This window comes from Leptosomus discolor, chromosome 9 (genome assembly GCF_034619465.1).
Source record: "Leptosomus discolor isolate bLepDis1 chromosome 9, bLepDis1.hap2, whole genome shotgun sequence".
Classification (NCBI taxonomy): Eukaryota; Metazoa; Chordata; class Aves; order Leptosomiformes; family Leptosomidae; genus Leptosomus; species Leptosomus discolor.
This window is the reverse complement of record NC_141399.1, coordinates 25,658,587-25,677,452: the sequence shown is the minus strand read 5'-3', so window position 1 is coordinate 25,677,452 and position 18,866 is coordinate 25,658,587. Positions and strand designations below refer to the sequence as shown.

Here is an 18,866-nt window from a genome sequence, read left to right as displayed (position 1 = left end):
TTTTTGACAAAGTCAACACAGCCTTCTGTTAGCATGAAGTACAGATGTCAGAAGCAGCAATGAAAAACACACTACTGTAACGAAGAACAGCTAGAAAGCTGGAGCAAAAGAATACAACCCATGCTTACTGAATAGAAAATGCAAAGAGGAGTTTCGTTAAGCATGCTCAAGATCAACAATATCAGTGCAGTTTTAGCCTTTAGACATTTAAACTAACATCACCAGACTCCAGCTTCCTAAAGAAGTCTGTAAATACTCAAATATTTGCTCCAACTTCTAAGCATAACATAAAAAGATGATCTATTTTCGTAAATTCTATTCCCAATATTCCTAAATCCTCTACGCTGAATGAACAATGGTTCCAAGAGTGGACAGACTTCCTTTAGTTTGGCAGACCCTTGGTCTGCAAGGTACTAAGCCCTGACATACACCAGACAACGTCAACAGTGGGTATATTCTCGGCTTACAGACTGGGAAACTGAGTCAGGTAAACCCTTTCAGAAAGCTGAGAAATAGTGGTTTTCCATAGCATGGTTACCCCTTCCCAGCTATAAACTCTGACAACTAAAATACATTTTCTCTATTAAAAAAATAAACCATTAAGAAAAAAGAAAGAGAGATCAGTAAGACACATGTTACTTTACAGAATGTATATACACAGAAAATAATGGTATTTTAAGGATAATACTTACGACTGGCTTGCCAATGCTCAAGTGAATATCACATTTCTTGGACTCTGTGTCAGATTCTGAAATTTCAAATAGAAAACAGATTCCTGAAAATCTCAGGAGTAAACCAGTCTGTTACACAAGTGCCACCACGAGATGGAGTTCGCCCCATTAAGAGTTTAACAATAGTACTTATTGTGCAAAGTTAACTTCCTGTTTGTTTTGGCTGTGTGAGGGTTAGAAATATGAACTAACCAAAACTAACAGTGTCACAAAAATCCTTTTAGTACATCCTGCACAAATGGTATATTTGCCTAATCTGTGCATAGATGGGTTTTCTTTGACAACGCAGAAACTTTCCTCCAAAAACGAAAGGTGTTAAAAAATGACACTAAGATCTTATTTGTCCATTGTATTCTCTTTCCTTGAATTTCTATTGCAAAACACTCGGTCTAGGCAACATTTGGCAGAAGCCTGATCAAACCTGCATGCTAAAAATACCTACAGGCACCAAAAAAGGTTACATCTGTAAACAGAATCCTACCTTTACAACGGTCTGCGTCGAACAATTCATGATATTATTCTGCCTGCAAATAAAACCTTTTTTCTTGTCTCCAGTAAGTTTCTACTAAGACAAATCTTTAATCAAGCATATTTTTTGTCCTTCCACTTAAATTAAAATGCGCTCACACACAATGCTAAAAGATGCACAAATCATTTAAGGAATCATGGTAACAAACTGTCTGCGTTTCAGCGACACTCCTGCAAACCAACAGGAAAGACAAAGATATTGTACATAAGGTATTTTAGCACATGCAAGTAAATAGCCATAAGCTATTAAAAAGCCCAAACATTCATCTGAGCAAAAGAATACACCTAACCAAAATTACAACTGATCAAACGGCAACCTGTACAGACAGATGCTCAAACCTTCCTATTTCTTGACGTTTTCAATAACTCCTAGTTACCTGAGAAGTACCACAAAGAATGACATGAGGAGTCTTTTATATAAGTACCCACAGGTCATCCTCACCTGGAATATTGATCAGTTCCGGGTCAGAAAAAGCCCAGAAGTAAAAAAAAAGGTTTAAAATTAACTCTTCCTGAAGACCTTACTCGATAAATCTCAAATGAACAAATTCCAAAGAAGTCAAAGAGAAGCTGTGGCTGCCCCCTCCCTGGCAGGGCTCAAGGCCAGGTTGGACGGGACTTGGAGCAACCTGCTCTAGAGGAAGATGTCCCTGCCCGTAGCTGGTCTTTAAGGTCCCTTCCAACCCAAACCATTCTATGAGTCTATGACATTACTATGATTTCTAGAGGAAAAAAAAAAATAATCTAAACATAACACAAAGCCTTCTCTAATCCTGAATAGTCACAGAAATTTACAAATTCAGTACTTTTTAGAAACTATTTTGCAATGAACTTAAAGCATCTTCTGTTACAAAAGACTCTAGATTTTTTTTTTTATCCTTTCAATGCAACCTACCTCCCACCTCTGCATCTGGACTGCCCTTTGTTTTTCCCATCTGTTTCTGCTTTAGTGGTCCTCCTGCCCCTTGCTGTCCCCTTCCACTTCCATTCTGAATTGTTGCATTGGAAGAAATAACAACTTTATGTGGTGAAGATGGAGGACTGTTAAGTTTATTGTTAGTATGACCACTAGCTTGTCTGTCTTTTAGTCTTTTCTTCAGGTGTTCTTGCATTTTGAGACTCCTTTCATCTCGCTGAATGAAGTTTGTCCTTCCATGAGAACGAGGTTCTACAAAGAAAGGAAAACTTATGTCATTATTCAGTACAATTTATTTGACATCTGAGAAACGCTCTGTAAGTTAGAAGAACTACAATAAAACCAGAACTTGAAAGCCCATGTAACATCACTGTGCTTGCTTTGTCAGTCTGTAGGTGCGTGGAGCTCTATGGCTCGCATAACTTTGGCTTGGTACCTCTGTGAAGTCTCAAGGAGTTTCACTGATGCTCAGGTGTCCCTGGGCAGCAGAGCAACAAACACGTACGTATTACACTGCTGCCTGGCAGAGCTTTGCTAGACTTTAGGAACCTCGCCTGACAAAGAGTGTACAGACTGGGCCCAAACTAGTGTCTGAGCATAAAGATCAGGTAGTAGAAGAACATGACCAGGAGTTTGTGTTTTGAAACATTGTCGATGTTAATTAAATGCTACAGTAAGATACACAAAACATCTGCAAGCAAATTTCCATTTCTCCTATTTAACCCATATCCAAATTATTTATTTTTTTCTTAAGCATTATTTTTGATCACTTGCTAAGCTTAGGTTGTTGGTTTGGGGTTTTTCTGTTAAGATTTCATTATTCTTCAGGCCTTTCTCTTTTGTTAGCTGCTCAAGATCATGCCTTTCTTCCCTGTTATAGACATACAGTCACATTTTCAAAAAAGTGTAAGCAAATTTAAGACCCAAACTAACTTTTTAAAACATAGCTTGGGTGCTACTGAATACTGCACCCTAGACATGAGCCAAAACAGCTCCACTAACAATTTAAGCTTGAGAGAGAGACAGTGAATGGTCTTACATAGACTAATTTCTTGCTGTTAATGCTTGTTTATATAATAAAGTTTACAGCTTGGTTTAATTCAGCAGTGACCTCAGTCCTCCACCGAAGCATTGCTTCAGCCAGTTTTTTACATGTACAGTGGACTTGCACTTCATCCTCCAACGTGGATTAATTTTTTTTTTTTGGTTTATGTATGTTATTTTTATTTTCTTTCCAGTCATATCTGGACTCTGTCTAGTCAAAAAAATACATTCACGTATCAAATTAAACGCATTTTCAAAAAACTTTATGCCAAGGCTGTGGCAAAACACAGCAGTTTTGGAAAGCACCATTTTAGAGAAAAGTAGAAGCAATCATTGTGGCATTTACAGTAACAGAAGTAAAGATCCCTGAAAAATATACACAGTATTAGAAAACTTCTAAGTTACTGCTTTTGCATTAAAACCTTAAAAACAGAACAGCAGAAGGTTTAGACTTTACGCAATCAGACCTTGCACACACAAATGCCTTCGGACCACGATACCTTATCACAAGTGTATTTTAAGATACCCCATAAACACACATAAGGTTCAGGGAGTCTAATAACTAGCACCAAAATCACAGAAACATGTGAAATTGCTACTGACAGAACTCGGCCGTCTCGGTCTAGATCCACTGAGTGAAAGGCCTTCTTGTGTACCTGAACACCACCTGCGCTCTCACCTTGTTCTTGAAAAACGTGTGGTGGTGGATGCTGGTGAATGAACTGTGGTGGCAGCTCTCCTGTCCCAGGAACTGGAGGGTACACTGGGTGAGGCGGGTGGGGAAGCAAAGCATGGTGATGATGCATGTAATGTGGCACATGGGGAGGAGGAGGAGGATGCATGGAAGGATGGAATTCAGTCGAGTGTGGCAATACCACCACTTTACGAACTCCATTTTCTTCCACCACCTGTCATGCAACAGAAGAAATGAAACATCAGTACAAAACCCAACCTTGTAAAGACTGTATGCTTAATAAAGAATGTCTGTTCTTAAGCTTATACCCACAATCTGACAGTTGGCAATACACACATTGAAATGAATTCCAGTGGAAACCCAGCATATGTTACTGGAAGAAACTGGAATTTGAGGCAGTCTGTTTTAAGCAGCTGAGCCTCACACACCAAAGTGCTAAGCAATCTATAATTTATGAATCATGTTATATTCTTTTAAACAAGTAACATGAATTGATCAGAGTACAATTCCCAGTCTACTTGTAATTACAGTTAGAAGAACTGCCTCAGACCACATCTGGACTGACAGTGGTACCGTATGAGCAAGCCACTGCACGCCATTCCATTTGTGGTACATGTCTGCGTACACATCCTTAGCCCATGACAAGTACAAAGCACCACAAGTCAGCTCTGCCATCTTGTACTACAGTCCAACCCAACTTAAATGTCAAAACATTTCACGTTTGCCACAAGCTAAGAGAATTCAGACAAGGAACCTGTCCAGGTGTCTGAACTCTAGGATAAAAAGATGCCAAGACAGCGCATGCGTCTGTATGCACATGCACACTTCTAAGCATGTGTCCTAAACTGCTGATATACAAGCTCCTTCTGGAGTCCAATTCTGCCAGCATGACATACATTAATATCTCAATGCATTGCTTTTCTTACAGCAAATTTAAAATACGTTAAGGTTTTCTACAATAAAACTTCTTTAAATCCTAAAAGTGGGAAGAGACTTTGGACAGAACAGAGGTTTTAGAAGACAAGGTCAAAAACTAACACTAGAGCAGGAGTCACAAAAAGACATATTAAACGATGACACTAAAGTAGAACAATACCCAGTTCAGTGTCATCTCTAAGACACCCAAACAGACAACCAGAGGCTGAGATTTACAGGGTCCTTTCTCCAGGCAGAGTTCACAGTACAGACCGAGGACCCATTTGTTGTTCTGTGCTTACAGTCAATTTTGCTTATCTGAGAGATTAAGTTTTAAGCACCTGCAGTTCTGACGGGGTCAAAGACTTCTGAGCTGGCCATCAGAGAAATCACCTGGTCATATTGCAGTTTTGTTTTCTTGGTCACAATTCAGAAGCCCACTGGTATAAAATTCAGACTGTATCTAATGAGAAGTCTGACTCAGAAGCAAACTAAGCTGTATTAAATCCCATTTAAAGGCAGACAACAAATCAGTTGTTTCCTCCCTCACACAAAAAATTAAAGAGGTGTGAGAAATGAAATCGGGGGAAAAAACCCCAATGATAGCAAAATGTTCAACATTAAAGGCAAACTGACACTTCAAAATTAATCAAGTCTCAGTAGGAAAACCAGTCCTTTTTCGCAGACCCGTTTAAAATTAGTCTGTCGCTTTAGGTTTCCTTCCTTCTACACCTGTCATCTCCTCTGAGATGCATTTAAAAATGCAAACACAAATGCTATTAGGTAGGGCCTCACAGTGCTTTAGTACGAGCTGAGATGGGCCATGTAATCAGCAGAAAATATTACCCGTGGATGCAAGTCGGGGCCACATTCCAGCTGCTGGCTGGCACACAAAACTGAGATGCAGAAAAAAAAAAAAAAAAAAAAATCTATTTTTTTTAATGCAATCCATAAAGTAAATCACACAAAATAAAACCTACACTTAGAAGATTTCAACTTATTTATGTAGCCCTCTGTTATAAAAATATACATAATTCATATTTTCAGGCATTGAAAGAAAGCATTTACACAAGAGCAGGCCACATGTTTTATCCTGTTAGTTCCTTCAAGATCCTCTCTTAGAGCATATTTAGTTTGGCTATAAGAAATCGCTGAGCATTTCTTAGTTGGCCAAGGCGGCATTACAGATGCTGGAATATTGCTTACGCCAAAAGTACATTTTCAAAAGCTCCTCAGCAAAAGATAGAGCAAACTAACAAGAAATTCTTCTTCTGAAGGGAAACAGAATGTATCCACTCAAACTGCCATGACAAAGTTCAGCTGTGAGACGACCTCAGTCAGCTGTATTATTAGCAATTCTTAACAGACTTGAAATAGAAGAAAAAAAATTACATGAAGTCACTTAAGACAGCTTACTTACTAAGCTTACAGTGATACACTTTGTTCTAGAAACAATGTGGGGGGTTTCTTAGTTCGTCAACAGAGCTAAATACTTGAACTACAATACATTGTGTAATATCACAACACATGCTGTAACATACACAAGTCAAAACTCATAGCAAACTTTGATGGCTACGTTAACTCTATTTTGTGTATATATTAAGCAAGAACACATGGCACGCTTTCGAGTAGAAAGGAAACACTACTACAGCCTTTCACATGATTTTACAGTCTGAGGTTGCTATGCCCCCATCATCCACTACTGAATTGCTTCACTCCCCTTGGGCAGAAACCAACACAACTGTCTCTGGGCTCCTCCAGGCAGATTTGGGAACGGAAAGTTCAAGTCTCATCTACTCACAAGAACAGCGTAAGTAACTCAAGCTCTTATTTAAAGTTGGTTTCAAACTTGTCTGTCCCCGTCGTAATGACCAAGGGAAAACAAATCAACCCAACCCCCCTAGTTTTCACGTGACAGCAAACACAGAACAAACGTACTTTTCAGTCTGCACACCTCAGCATTTGCCAGTGCTCTGCACGCTGTTTGCACTGAAGACTCCATTTCATATTGATGCATAAATTATCTGGGGGATCTTTCTTCTGGGTCTGCATGAAAGTACCTACTTACAATAGCAGAAGCACAAAATGCAGTGGCAGCTGTATGCAGAAACAGCTGCCTGGGGAACTCAAGAACATTCACTGACAAGGTTTTCAAGCCTACTCAGAAAACTCCTGATTTTGAACATACCAGAAAATGAGAAACCTAGTCTGTCCTGTTTAAACATTTGTTTTTAATTACTTCCCTTTAAAAATGCACTAATTTAAAAGTAAATCAGTCTGGTAACTTCAAATCTCTCTGATAACAGTTCAAACACCACACACAGGTCTGATCTACAACCTAACACAGAGGAGTGGAAAATCAGCAAGAATGGAAAAGTAAAGCTGGGAGAGAAGCCCAGAGTCCTACTCATTTCACAGGCACACGTCACTAGCATTAACACTCCTCACACTTCGGCTGTAACAGTAGAGTGTTTTGTTGAACATTAAGGAGATCAGAGCTGGTACAGACAGGTTCACTGAAAACTTTATAGAGTTATATTAGAATAGAAAAATGACAGAATCATAGAATCATTAGGTTGGAACAGCCCTCCGAGATCAAGTCCAACCACTGACCTAACACCACCATGCCCACTAAACCATATCCCAAAGTGCCACATCGACACATTTTTTGAACACCTCCAGGGACAGTGACTCCACACCTGCCCTGGACAGCCTGTTCCAATGTCTAACCACTCTTTCAGTAAAGAAATTTTTCCTAATATCCAATCTAAACCTCCTCTGTTGCAACTTGAGGCCATTTCCTTTCATCCTATCGCTTGTTACTTGGGAAAAGAGACTGGCCCCCACCTCACCACAACCTCCTCTCAGGTGGCTGTAGAAAGCTATGAGGTATCCCCTCAGCCTCCTCTTCTCCAGACTAAACAACCCCAGTTCCCTCAGCTGCTCCTCATAAGACCTGTTCTCAAGATCTTTTGTTGCCCTTCTCTGGACACACTCCAGCACCTCAATGTCTTTCTTGTAGTGAGGGGCCCAAAACTGCGCACAGCATTCGAGGTGCGGCCTCATCAGTGCCGAGTACAGGGGCACGATCACCTCCCTACTCCTGTTGGCCACACTATTGCTGATACAGGCCAGGATGCTGTTGGCCGCCTTAGCCACCTGGGCACACTGCTGGCTCATGTTCAGCCGGCTGTCAACCAGCACCCCCAGGGCCTTTTCCACCAGGCAGCTTTCCAGCCACTCATCCCCAAGCCTGTAGTGCTGTGTGTGGCTGTGACTCAAGTGCAGGACCCGGCACTCGGCCTTGTTGAACCTCATACAACGGGCCTCAGCCCATCAACTCAACCTGTCCATGAGAAGACACTAGAGACCAATGCATTATGCAGTGCATGAGAAAAAAAAACGACCTAAGGGATGAACGAGAGAATGATCCTGGTGTATGACCCATATAACCTTGGTGTCAGAAACACGAGTCTCCTATCCACACCATGCTTGAGACATGTTCAGTTCTGATGGTGCCCCCAGCTATGCTCCCATCAGACTGTTTCTAGCAGAGCTAAGCACCTGCTATACTGCCCAGTCCTCTGACACTCGGCAGGCTGCAGCCAGCTGTGATCGCTCCTATGACCTAGGCACCTACTTTCACCTTGAAAACAGGACTGAAGAAAAATCACGATGTGGATCCTGTTAGTGGAGCTCAACAGACAACCAATTCAGAGCCATCGACTATCTCACTAGAAGTAATTTTTCACTGTCTGGTAGTATTGTTAAAAAAAAATTGTGAAAAGTAGATGAAATTTTACAAGGTGAATAGAAGGTGACAGAGCATGCAGTTAAGTTAAACAGCTGATTAAGTTCAATGGAAAAAATCAGAAATGCTTTTAATAGCTGTTCCAGATAAAATAATCAACAGCCTTATTGTTAAAAAGCCACACCCACAAGCATACCATATTGGAAGAATAAATTAAAGATTACCTGAGATACATAACCAGGAGGCACAAATATAGGTGGCATAGAACCATTTGGTGACATCATAGGAACATGCGCTGGACCTGAGAAGTAACAAGGTGCCACTTTTTAACAAACGAGGCTTTTATAAACTCGAGACACCTTTTTTTTTTTTTCCCCAAAGGTGGTGGCTCACTTTGGCGCCTGAAAAGCCAGCAACTGCATCAAATTCTGTATTTACGGAACTAATTTTAGACAAGTAGATTTAGAAGCAAGGCTTAAACTATCCAATTAAAAAGTGAGTGAGGAGAGAAACTGAAATCGTCAGGACTGCGAGTTTAAAAAATAAAAAAAAAAGTGACTGTACCAAGTTTCCATCAAGAAAAAGAATGCAATTCATGTCACTAATCGATAACTCCCTTTCCCATTCAAAATACACATTAAGTATGATTTAATAACTTTCAGGAAGCATCCAGAATTTTAGATAATATTGCTGAATGCAAGTATGGCTGTACATTTACTCTACAGAAAGCACAGATTAATTTATCCCAACCACCACACTTGTACAGCCAACAGTATTTCTTTAATTGTACAAAAATCAGCATAGATAAATTGTAGTTCTTATTTTGTGACAGAGTTAGAAGTCTGTAGCAACAACACTGGCACCATGGTAATGCTGACAGCTGGTCTACCAACTTTTTTTCTTTCTTTTTAAAATAAGAATATATTATTTTTCATATCAAGCTGGAAGAAAGTATTCCTGTCTGTGATTTGATGAAAGGAGAATGGACACATTTTACACAATAGCATTTGAAACGGTGAAAAATATTCCAAAAATGGAAGTACTGATAAATTCAACGTGACTTACAGGAGATATTCTGACCCGCCTCAGATTTGCAGTTCTGTCACTTAGCCAGAAGGCAAAAAGCAGTTTGCAGCCACACACAGGGGGTAGCAATGCTTCCTACAAGACCGGCAGACTGCTAATGCCCTGACCTTACAGTAAAGTGAGGTCACACAGCATCTATTAAAGTTGTTTAGCTTAGTGTGGACTAAATCCCACGTAAATTCATGTGTTAAGATTCTGAGAAGAGAGTTATTCAAGGACCATTATACAAACAGTTGAGATGCCAGCCTTCTATAAATTAGCAGCAAAGTCTGCAGAGATGCAGGGAATCTTGGCAATTTCCCAGTGCTGTCTCATTTGTGCTTTAAGTACAAACTGAAAAATCTGATTTATTGCATTGCAAAACACATAAAAATACATTTGACATTACAGAAACAAATACTGGTAGTAATTCTGTGACACCTGCAGAATCAAAACATTTAAATATTTGGATTCAGTACTTCAGTTCTTCCTTTACCTTGAATACACTGAATGTGTCCATCTTCAGTTGTAATTGTAAATGTTTCACCTGGGTTTACCTGTACAAGAATGACCTGCAGAAAACAACACACAAAAGAGGTGGGGTTTATTTTTTTTAATTTTAGAAATTGACTGGGGTGAAAAACCCCACCTCTTCTTCACATCCACATGTTAGATTAAAACAATATAGCTTTGGCAACCTCAGAGAGTAAAAAAGCAAGATGAGAAACACTGACAAGTTGAATGAAATTTCTTCATACTTTGACATGAAATCATTAGTTTTTCATAATCAGTACTTTGCTTGCTACCAGAAGTGCTTCCCTTGATACACTTGAAATGATTAACTAAGCTTTTATTTTCACACTGCTGTTTCTTCTTTTACTGAACAATAGATTACCTAAGATTCACCTCACTTTCCAAGCTCTGCCTATGAGGTTATTTCAGTTTCAGGGTTAAATTGGCAAAATCAGAACTGTACATACACACACAGAAAAAAGAAAAAGAAAAAAAAAAAGAAAAAAAAAAGGAAAAACAAAGCAAAAAGATGCATTGCCCAAAACTCAGCCATGTTTTTTCACTGAAAGCATGCTGGTATGTATTTGGACAACATATTCATCAATGCTATAGAGTAAGCATACGGTCCTTTGAGGGTGGAAGGAAGGTAGCAGAGGTGACAAAGCAGGCCATGCCTGCCACTTCTACTCTACAGCTCCTGAAAGATCAGGTGTATTTTCTCACGTTTGTGTAATCCTGTAGCTAAAGAAACCAACGACCAGTGAGATTCTGCAGGTCAGTCTGGACGTGACCGCACTCGCTGTCACACAAATCAATGTGGACATCTGCCAGAATCACTCCTCAGGCAGTTTACAGCAGCGTTTCCCTCGTGCTGGGTGACACAAACAATTGCCCCGCTCTACCCCACTCATAGCACGTGCTTCAGGCTTACTGTAAAAATACTGGCAACTGTGCTTCAGTTTTATTGTAATGTGACAACTTCACTACAAGAACTTTGAAGTGAGATTCTACTATACTACCGAGGCACAGGTCTAATTCTTTAGTAAAATGAGGGGTTTGGCCATGTAAGAACAGCACAGTTATACAGTCAAAATCCCACCCTGGTGACAGCTGGCACATAAAGAAGAAAGGCCAATGTAAAAATTGAAAGAAAATGGATTTGTAAAACTAGCTATTCAACTTAAAAAGTATAATTTTCTTCCATTCAATTTTTATGAAATATTTTTAGACTATTCGGGGAGTGACAGTTGTATCAGATAGATGGGACTTGAAGAGATCACTAGTCCTCTAACTCCTGATAAAAATGAACTGCACATGACGTTAACGAATAAGCCTGTGTATTTTGTACCGCACCATCTCCAGTGACGGAGCTCCAGAAACTCCCCAGGCATCTGCACCACCGTTTCACTATCCTCATCATTACAGATTTTATCATCTAACTTCAACATTCCCTGCTTCAACCCAAACACTTACTCCATGTCTTAACCACCAATGAAATAAAGAATAAAGCACCAATAAAAGATTGTTTTCTGTGATTTAGATGCCTTTGGGGATTTTTATCTGCCTTGTTTTTGTAAACAGCGCAACGCCGATGACTTCCACATGCAGACCTTGGCAGACCTTTTCCTAAGGGGCTGCTACTAAACCAGTCATTCCTTACGGTAAGCTGACTACCCAAACACAGTACTTTGTACTCACTGCTAATTTTCTACATTATCTTTCTAGTAATCACAATAATTTCAGGCTTCCAAGATGCTTGCAATTCCTCCCGCTGCAGATCTACAAAGTACACCTCAGTTCTACTAACCTGGTCATTAATAAAAAGATCACTGAAAGATAGAGAAAAGAACAAGACTTAAAGAGACCTTGTGGGTCCTCATTCTATGTTTGCATTTTGACCAACTCCACTGACTACTCTTTTCCAAAGAGTTTGCCAAGCAGCTTATACTGGCATTCACCAAAGCCCATTTCTCCAGCAAACGTGTAAGAGAGTAAGTGCAAACACACCCATGTTTCCCAAGGTTACAGCTCACACCTGCTGCTGCTCTCTCCCCTCTACTCGAGTGCACGACTTCTGCACAGAAAGAGCCTGAGGTTTGCGCAGATCTGTTACATTTAAACTGCTGTGTTTAAAGCTCTCAAAGGAGCAGACTGATCAACACTCTTTAACACTAAGTTTGCAGCTTCTGCATATTACTATATGATCTTGGCTTTTATTTTTTGAACAGGGGATGCAGAAGCATATACAAACATAGACTCTGCTCCAGTGAGCTCACAGTACAACAGACAATTTTACTTGAGGTAGAGGAGCTGCTTCTGGACATAAGCAAAACACCAAAACCCCTTGAAAAGGCCAGCTGGCCAGACAGCAATATTTATTGTTTCCACGAGAAGGACAGATGACAGATAATACTTTTTAAAATGGCATAACTGAAATGCTGAAACTTAAGTAGATCTGTCATTTCAGTATACCAGTAAATTTCTGACTTTACTGAATTTCTAGGTGTAAAGAGAGAGAAACGATGTTAATTGTTTAAAGAAAACAGACAATCATGGACTGGGGACTTACCAGAGCACAAAGCCCAGGAAAGACTAGGTCTGCTGTGAACAGCAGCTGCTGGGGATGCACAGAGCAGGGAACAGGATGCCACAGGCAGGTATTAAACCTCACAGCAGGTCTCCTCTTCGAGGGCAAGAAAATTCAGAGGCAGGAAAGGGATCCTTTTAGAAATTCAGAGTCACTGAACGCGTCAGATCTTCAGAACAGGTTTCAAGTAACTGAAGTCCTCACAAACAAACAGTTCAGGAAACTATTAACTGAACTCAGTGAAAAGGACTGTAAGCAAGCAGTGCAACCACAGGGCTGCAGAGCAGTTCAGAGACTGGTATGTCAGGAATGCATGGGGCAATGTCTTAGAGGAATGACTCACTAACTAGTGAAGCAAATGCAGTTCCCTTTACCTTCCACCAAGAAAAAATTCCAGAAAGCCTGAGTGTCTCTAATAAGTCGATCTAAGCCAAATGAAGACGACAGACTAGTGCTAGGGGTCACAGACACCTTCAGGTGTCCCACGTAGCCATTTCAGAACTAGTGGGACCAAGCTATTTCAAAGGACTCGTCAGTGGTTTATCCCTTATTCACACACTTTCCGTTGCTGAAGTTTTTTCAGAACAGGAAACCCTTCCAGAAAACTCCCAATTCATACTTCATGTGAAATGAAACTAATCAACTGGGCTCTGCACCTGACTGCGTGCAGTGACTGGCCAAACAGTACAACTTTTATTTCTGAAAACAAAACCACTGTACTGTACTCTATCATTACCCTATCCTCTACAGCACTAGCAGCAAAATAATTAAAAATCACCTGCGTTAATAAAGCTCCTAAGTTAATACTTTATTTAAAAGCAAACTTGCAAATCTGAGGCTGTGGCTCAGGAGCCGAGAGAGAGAGAGGTGCCACAAACAAGAGCAGCAAGTGTATTTATTGGGCAACTGAAGGAGGGCAACATGACATGGGTGTTTATAGACAGACATGTTAAAATGAGAAATGTTGGCACAGTAACATAAAATCACATTCCCAGTCCCATTAAGATTTTTCACTGGACAGACTTATTTGCTACTTCCAATATAATTCAACTGTAAGTCTTGGAAACTATCAGTCTTCAAGTCTACTCTTCAAACGCCATTTTCCAATGCATGTCCAAGATACAACCTCCTTCCCACCACACTCCCCTCCCCTCCCCTGATTGCAGTCTCCACTAGGTTCTGAAAACTTCAATGATTGTCACCTTCTTTTGGGTCATTCAGTACACACTGATGTATACCAAGACATGCTATACAAATACAGCTATGGAGATGGTGGTATCTAATTAGACCTACCTGATCCCTTCTCCTTGTGTAACACGAAACACTACCTACTGAGTAACCTCACAGCTGGTCAGTGTCTAAAATTTCACATTGCTAATGCTAGAACTTCAGAAATAGCTTAGAGACTCTCTAGCTTTACTTATTTCAAAACATAGTCAGTGTACTTTTACCTCCAGAATCTAAGGAAAAAAAGCAGAAGACACTTTTTTTTTTTAATAAAGCCTGTTTTTCCAAGTATACTACAAGTGAAACAATGCAGCCCTCTCCTCCTGCCCCTTCTATAACAATTACAAAGTAAAGGATATCTCAATTAAAACTTTCCAGAGTTTACAGTCCATCAAACCCCAAACAATTCACAATTATTTTATTGTACCCTGTTTATCCACTCAAACACGTCAAGGTCTTCACTGCTACACTTCATAATCATATCATACGACAATTACCCTCTGGAAACTTATGCAACTTTCCCTTCTGGATTAACCCCTTAATTCCTATTTCAATTAGTGTCAAGACACCTGAAGTTATATAGTGATCAGATTAAAGCAATGGGCAGTTTTGTCTCTTGCTCAACAAAATGATTATTTAACCCCAGGCACATAAAGCCTTCAAATGTATGTTTTGTTGTTACAGAATCCTAGAACAGCCTGGGTTGGAGAGGACCTTAAGAGATCATCTGATTCAACCTTTTGTGGGAACCAGAGCCTAAATGAGACTATCCTGAAGGTCTCTTCCAACTGAAACTGTTCTATGATTCTATCTAGCACCCTGCCCAACCACAGCCAGCCAACTAACAGCCACTTAGCTATTTAAAACAAACCAACTAACAAACCTTTTCTCTCCTACCAGGATCTGTCATGTTTGTGGCTGCTAGAGCAGGGCAAAGATGCTTTTCTTAAATTAAGAACCAGTTAAAATGTCAGGATGCCTGTAATATTCCCAAGTGCACCAAAAGTCTGTCTCCAAACGACGAGAAGATCTCTCAGCATGTGTAGTACAAGGCACTCGGAGTCTACTGCCAAACAGTAAATTCACCTCAAGTTTACTGACAACTTATACAAGCTTGTGCTTCAAATTGTTTTGCTCTCACTTTTGTCTTTATTTCTAATCCTACTAGGTACTTCCCAAGGGTTGTAGCCAATAAAATTCTAAAGTTTCAACTAAATATACTCAGGTTTCACTACTGCTCTGCAATTATTAATGAAGATACTTAGTATCAGGAAGCCAAGGTCTTTCCTCTCATTTCCCTGCAATAGACTTCTGGTTTAGAGCACTGCAACCACTGGCTAATCTTTATTGCTTATTTTATATGAGCTTTAAGAAGAGCTTTCAAAACCTTAGTAATTTATTAAATCCATAGCTATATTTTTCTTTTTATTCTTTTATTTTGTAGTTTAATTGTAAAGCTTTTACATGCGTATAACAGACCTTTATTTTGCAGTCTTTTCACATTTCCAGCATATTAATGCTGAATAATTTTCTTCCTCTCTGTATTTGCACTTCTACTTTACTGATGATATCAGTGCTGAGAACCACATGCTTTTCTAACTTAGCAGATCAGTATCGTAGTTGCTTTATTTCAAGCCTCCTCCCCTTTCAGCCATCATGTAAGTAGTACAGCAAATCGTTTTTTCCATCTGTTCTGTTTTCTATGTTTGAATGTCAGCCTCCCTGCTGTCACTGCTGGCAGAGTCTGACATGACTTGTATGAAAGGATTTACTTGCCTGTTGTATGCTGTCCCCATTAACCATATGAGGTAGAAGTGGCACTTCATTTAATAGAGGCGTAGCTTCTAACGGAGGTGGCTGGTCGGCCATCATGTCTGAAAACCATTCATTGATGACTGCTCACATGAACCCCCTGCAAAACCTAAACAGAATGTCAATATTAGATGTGTCTCTTCCCCTCCCTCAAATAATTCTCTTTAACTGGAGACAAAAGTTACTATAAAACATCCACTTTAGCTTCATTGTGAATTTAAAAACTTTAACAAACACAGTCTTAAAAGCACAGACGATCGTATCACACACCTGAGCTCTTCACAGGGGAGTACACCCAAGGAGTGTAATCTATTACCCTACTTTTAAGTACTGCATTTAAGCTGTAACATACCCTTCTTCCAAAAATATGCTCTTTAAATATGTATCATGCATATTCAGTTTGACATGCCATGAGTGATTAAATCAGTGACGTAATTACACAGTAGCATAATTTAGACTTACACAGCACTTTATTCTTAAATTTGCAGTTAAAGTTTCTAAACTGCTTGTACTCCAGAACCTAAGTTTTAGGCCAAATAATTCACATCCTATATGTACATTTCAGTCCCTGAAAAAAAAAAAAAAACCAAACCAAACCCAAACCATGCAATTTCTCCAATGTTGCAACATGTCAGCAATACACAAGTCTGACACAGTGAAAACAAACATTAAGGCAACACAAGAGAGTAGAGTACTTTGTACAAAAGCCTGTAACTGAGGAGAATTGCATATGGAAGAGTGCTGCAGTTTTGGGCTTCTAGTGAATGATCTGTAATTACAATAAGTCAAAACACAATTTTCTGTGTATAGTTAATTCAGTATCCATAAAAAGCACAAGATAACAGGATACAGGAAATGCTGACATTTCCTTCTCCCTTCCCCATTACCTCTACAAACCCAGACAGAAGAAAATATGTGGTTAGGATAGTCCAATTCATTTAAAAATAAAAATAAAAGCAAAAAATCCCCCCCACACCCCCTCAATCTGTGCATGAATGAAGTCTGTCTATATACAACTGCCAAATCCTTCTTCAGTTCTCTATAACCAGCACAGAAGTGACAGTGTTTGGAACAGAAAAGGAAATTGATTAATCATGTACTTGTAGGACTGAATCTTCAGCAGATTAGCAACAGTGGAAGAAATATCACAGCCTGTCATTGTTTCTCCTGGCGTTAACTCATTTCGTTCAGAAAGGGTCTGTAACAAAAGTTGAAATTACGTGGCTTTCTCCCGTATTGTCATTACAAGGTGGACAGGCTGGTAGCATCCTCTGGTAAAAACCACATTCTTTCTTGTTTGCAAAAGCATCTCAAAATAACTGATACAATCACACAGCCACAAAACACAGCATAACAAAACACCCCAGACTGCGAAAGAAACCAGCTCTTTCTGCATACCAATTGCTTTCTTGGTCTGCTCCAGTAACAGTTTTAAGAGGCCAAATACATCTGCAAGGGCTAGACACGACCTCCAAAGTTTAAATTTGTATCAGGTTTGTCCTAAATATACTTTAGTATTTTATTCAGGAAATAAGTAACATTATCTCCCAGCCTATTCGTCAGATTTTCAATTACCTCTGCCAAATAAACAAACTCCTCTGATTGTATTTAACTGTTGCACTTAAAAATACCTGCATGGTAACACTGCTGGTCAGTGTGTTAAAATTACAGCAGTAGTTTCTTCCACTATAGCTCTCCCATTTTTAGAGGTTGAAAGGTTAGATCTAAGTATTAAGAGCCATAACAGGAATTAAGTATATGCAGGCAGATTGAAAATACTTTATTTTCTGTATGCATATAGTCTCAATTTCTTTGATCTAGGACCTCAAAGGTGACAGAAATCAGCACCTGACATAAAGGGGAAAACCCTTTAATGAAAAGCAACTACATCTGCACTTAAATGTTCAACTAACCAAAATAACCAGCTGTAGAAAAACGTGTTCCGAAACAAGTCCCAATACCACCTGCAACTTTAAATAAACACTCAGAGTTTCTATCCTGGTCTCCTACGTTGGCTGAATATAATACTCTGAGGCTTTGTCTACATTAGTAAGCAGCACAGTGTAGTTAATACAAATTGTAGAGCACAGCACCAACATCCATGTGTTTTTTAGAATCCTTAATCTGTTGCCTAATGACATGGGTAGTATTTACATCTACACCTACACACACATTCTACTTGCTTAGTGCTGTAACTTCACATTTTTCAGAGAAAGAACTTAATACTTGGGAGCATTAGGAAACAAGTGGGTTTATATAGTTAATGACAATCTGCAAAAATACAAATATCATTTCAAGTCTTAGTAGGAATGTCCAAATGGTCAGAGAAAAATCGAAGTACTAAAATGAAACCATTTTAGTAACTTGGGCAGTTTCACCCAACTGAGAACACCAACATTTTACTGTACGGCTGGGCCCAGATGGCTGCAAGTGGCAGAACACTAACGATAAAGAGGAACATCCCACTGCATATTGATGGATTTCACAAAAAAAATGAGGTTTTTTTGCTTTTAGAGCACAGCTTCGTTCCTTGAAAATACTGATAAGAGAGCAGCAAAAGACACTGCTTCTCTCAAACGCAGCACCTCCACTGGTAAATGAGCATGGGACTCAACCCCTCTCCAGTGTAATAGGTAAAACTTTTCAAACGAAATAAAGCGGTCCCACTGAACATGGTATCAACAGCTTTGCCTCCCAAAAGTCTCCATTTCATTCAAGGAAGTAGGTGGTATTTGGGTAAATAAAAAGAGAATTCCTGAAAAGTTATTACATACTCAGCACAGTTTCCTGAAAAACAAAATGAAGAAATAGAGATCTATCTTGAAAAGCCATCACTCATACCCTCCTACTGCTAGGAACAAGGAACTCATCCCTGCTGACCTCCAGCTCAGACCCAAGACTCTCACCTCCGACAGCAGCAGCATGGCAAGCCACGCAGCACGGCTGCTGCAAGAGACCAAGATAGCTGCTTCTAAAGAAAAAGCAGAGAGCAACCACTACGTGGGCAGACAGGAGACCAGAGGATCCTGAACCCACCTCCATCCACAACTCCCACAGTCAAAGCCCTACCAAGTCTCACAGCT

General features: G+C 39.7%; 1 protein-coding gene across 1 annotated transcript in view; it reads right to left on the bottom strand.

Moving 5' to 3' along the window:
* LOC104351145 (fibronectin type-III domain-containing protein 3a) overlaps nt 1–15,843 on the bottom strand; it is a 30,433-nt gene extending 14,590 nt beyond the window's left edge. Inside the window, exons 1-6 of the mRNA XM_009957171.2 lie at nt 15,748–15,843; nt 10,141–10,216; nt 8,804–8,880; nt 3,899–4,127; nt 2,155–2,427; nt 693–748 (exon numbers count right to left, since the gene is read on the bottom strand). Coding sequence (XP_009955473.2) covers nt 693–748; nt 2,155–2,427; nt 3,899–4,127; nt 8,804–8,880; nt 10,141–10,216; nt 15,748–15,843 — 807 coding nt within the window. The remainder of the gene's footprint in view (nt 1–692; nt 749–2,154; nt 2,428–3,898; nt 4,128–8,803; nt 8,881–10,140; nt 10,217–15,747) is intronic.
* Nucleotides 15,844–18,866: the final 3,023 nt, after the last annotated feature.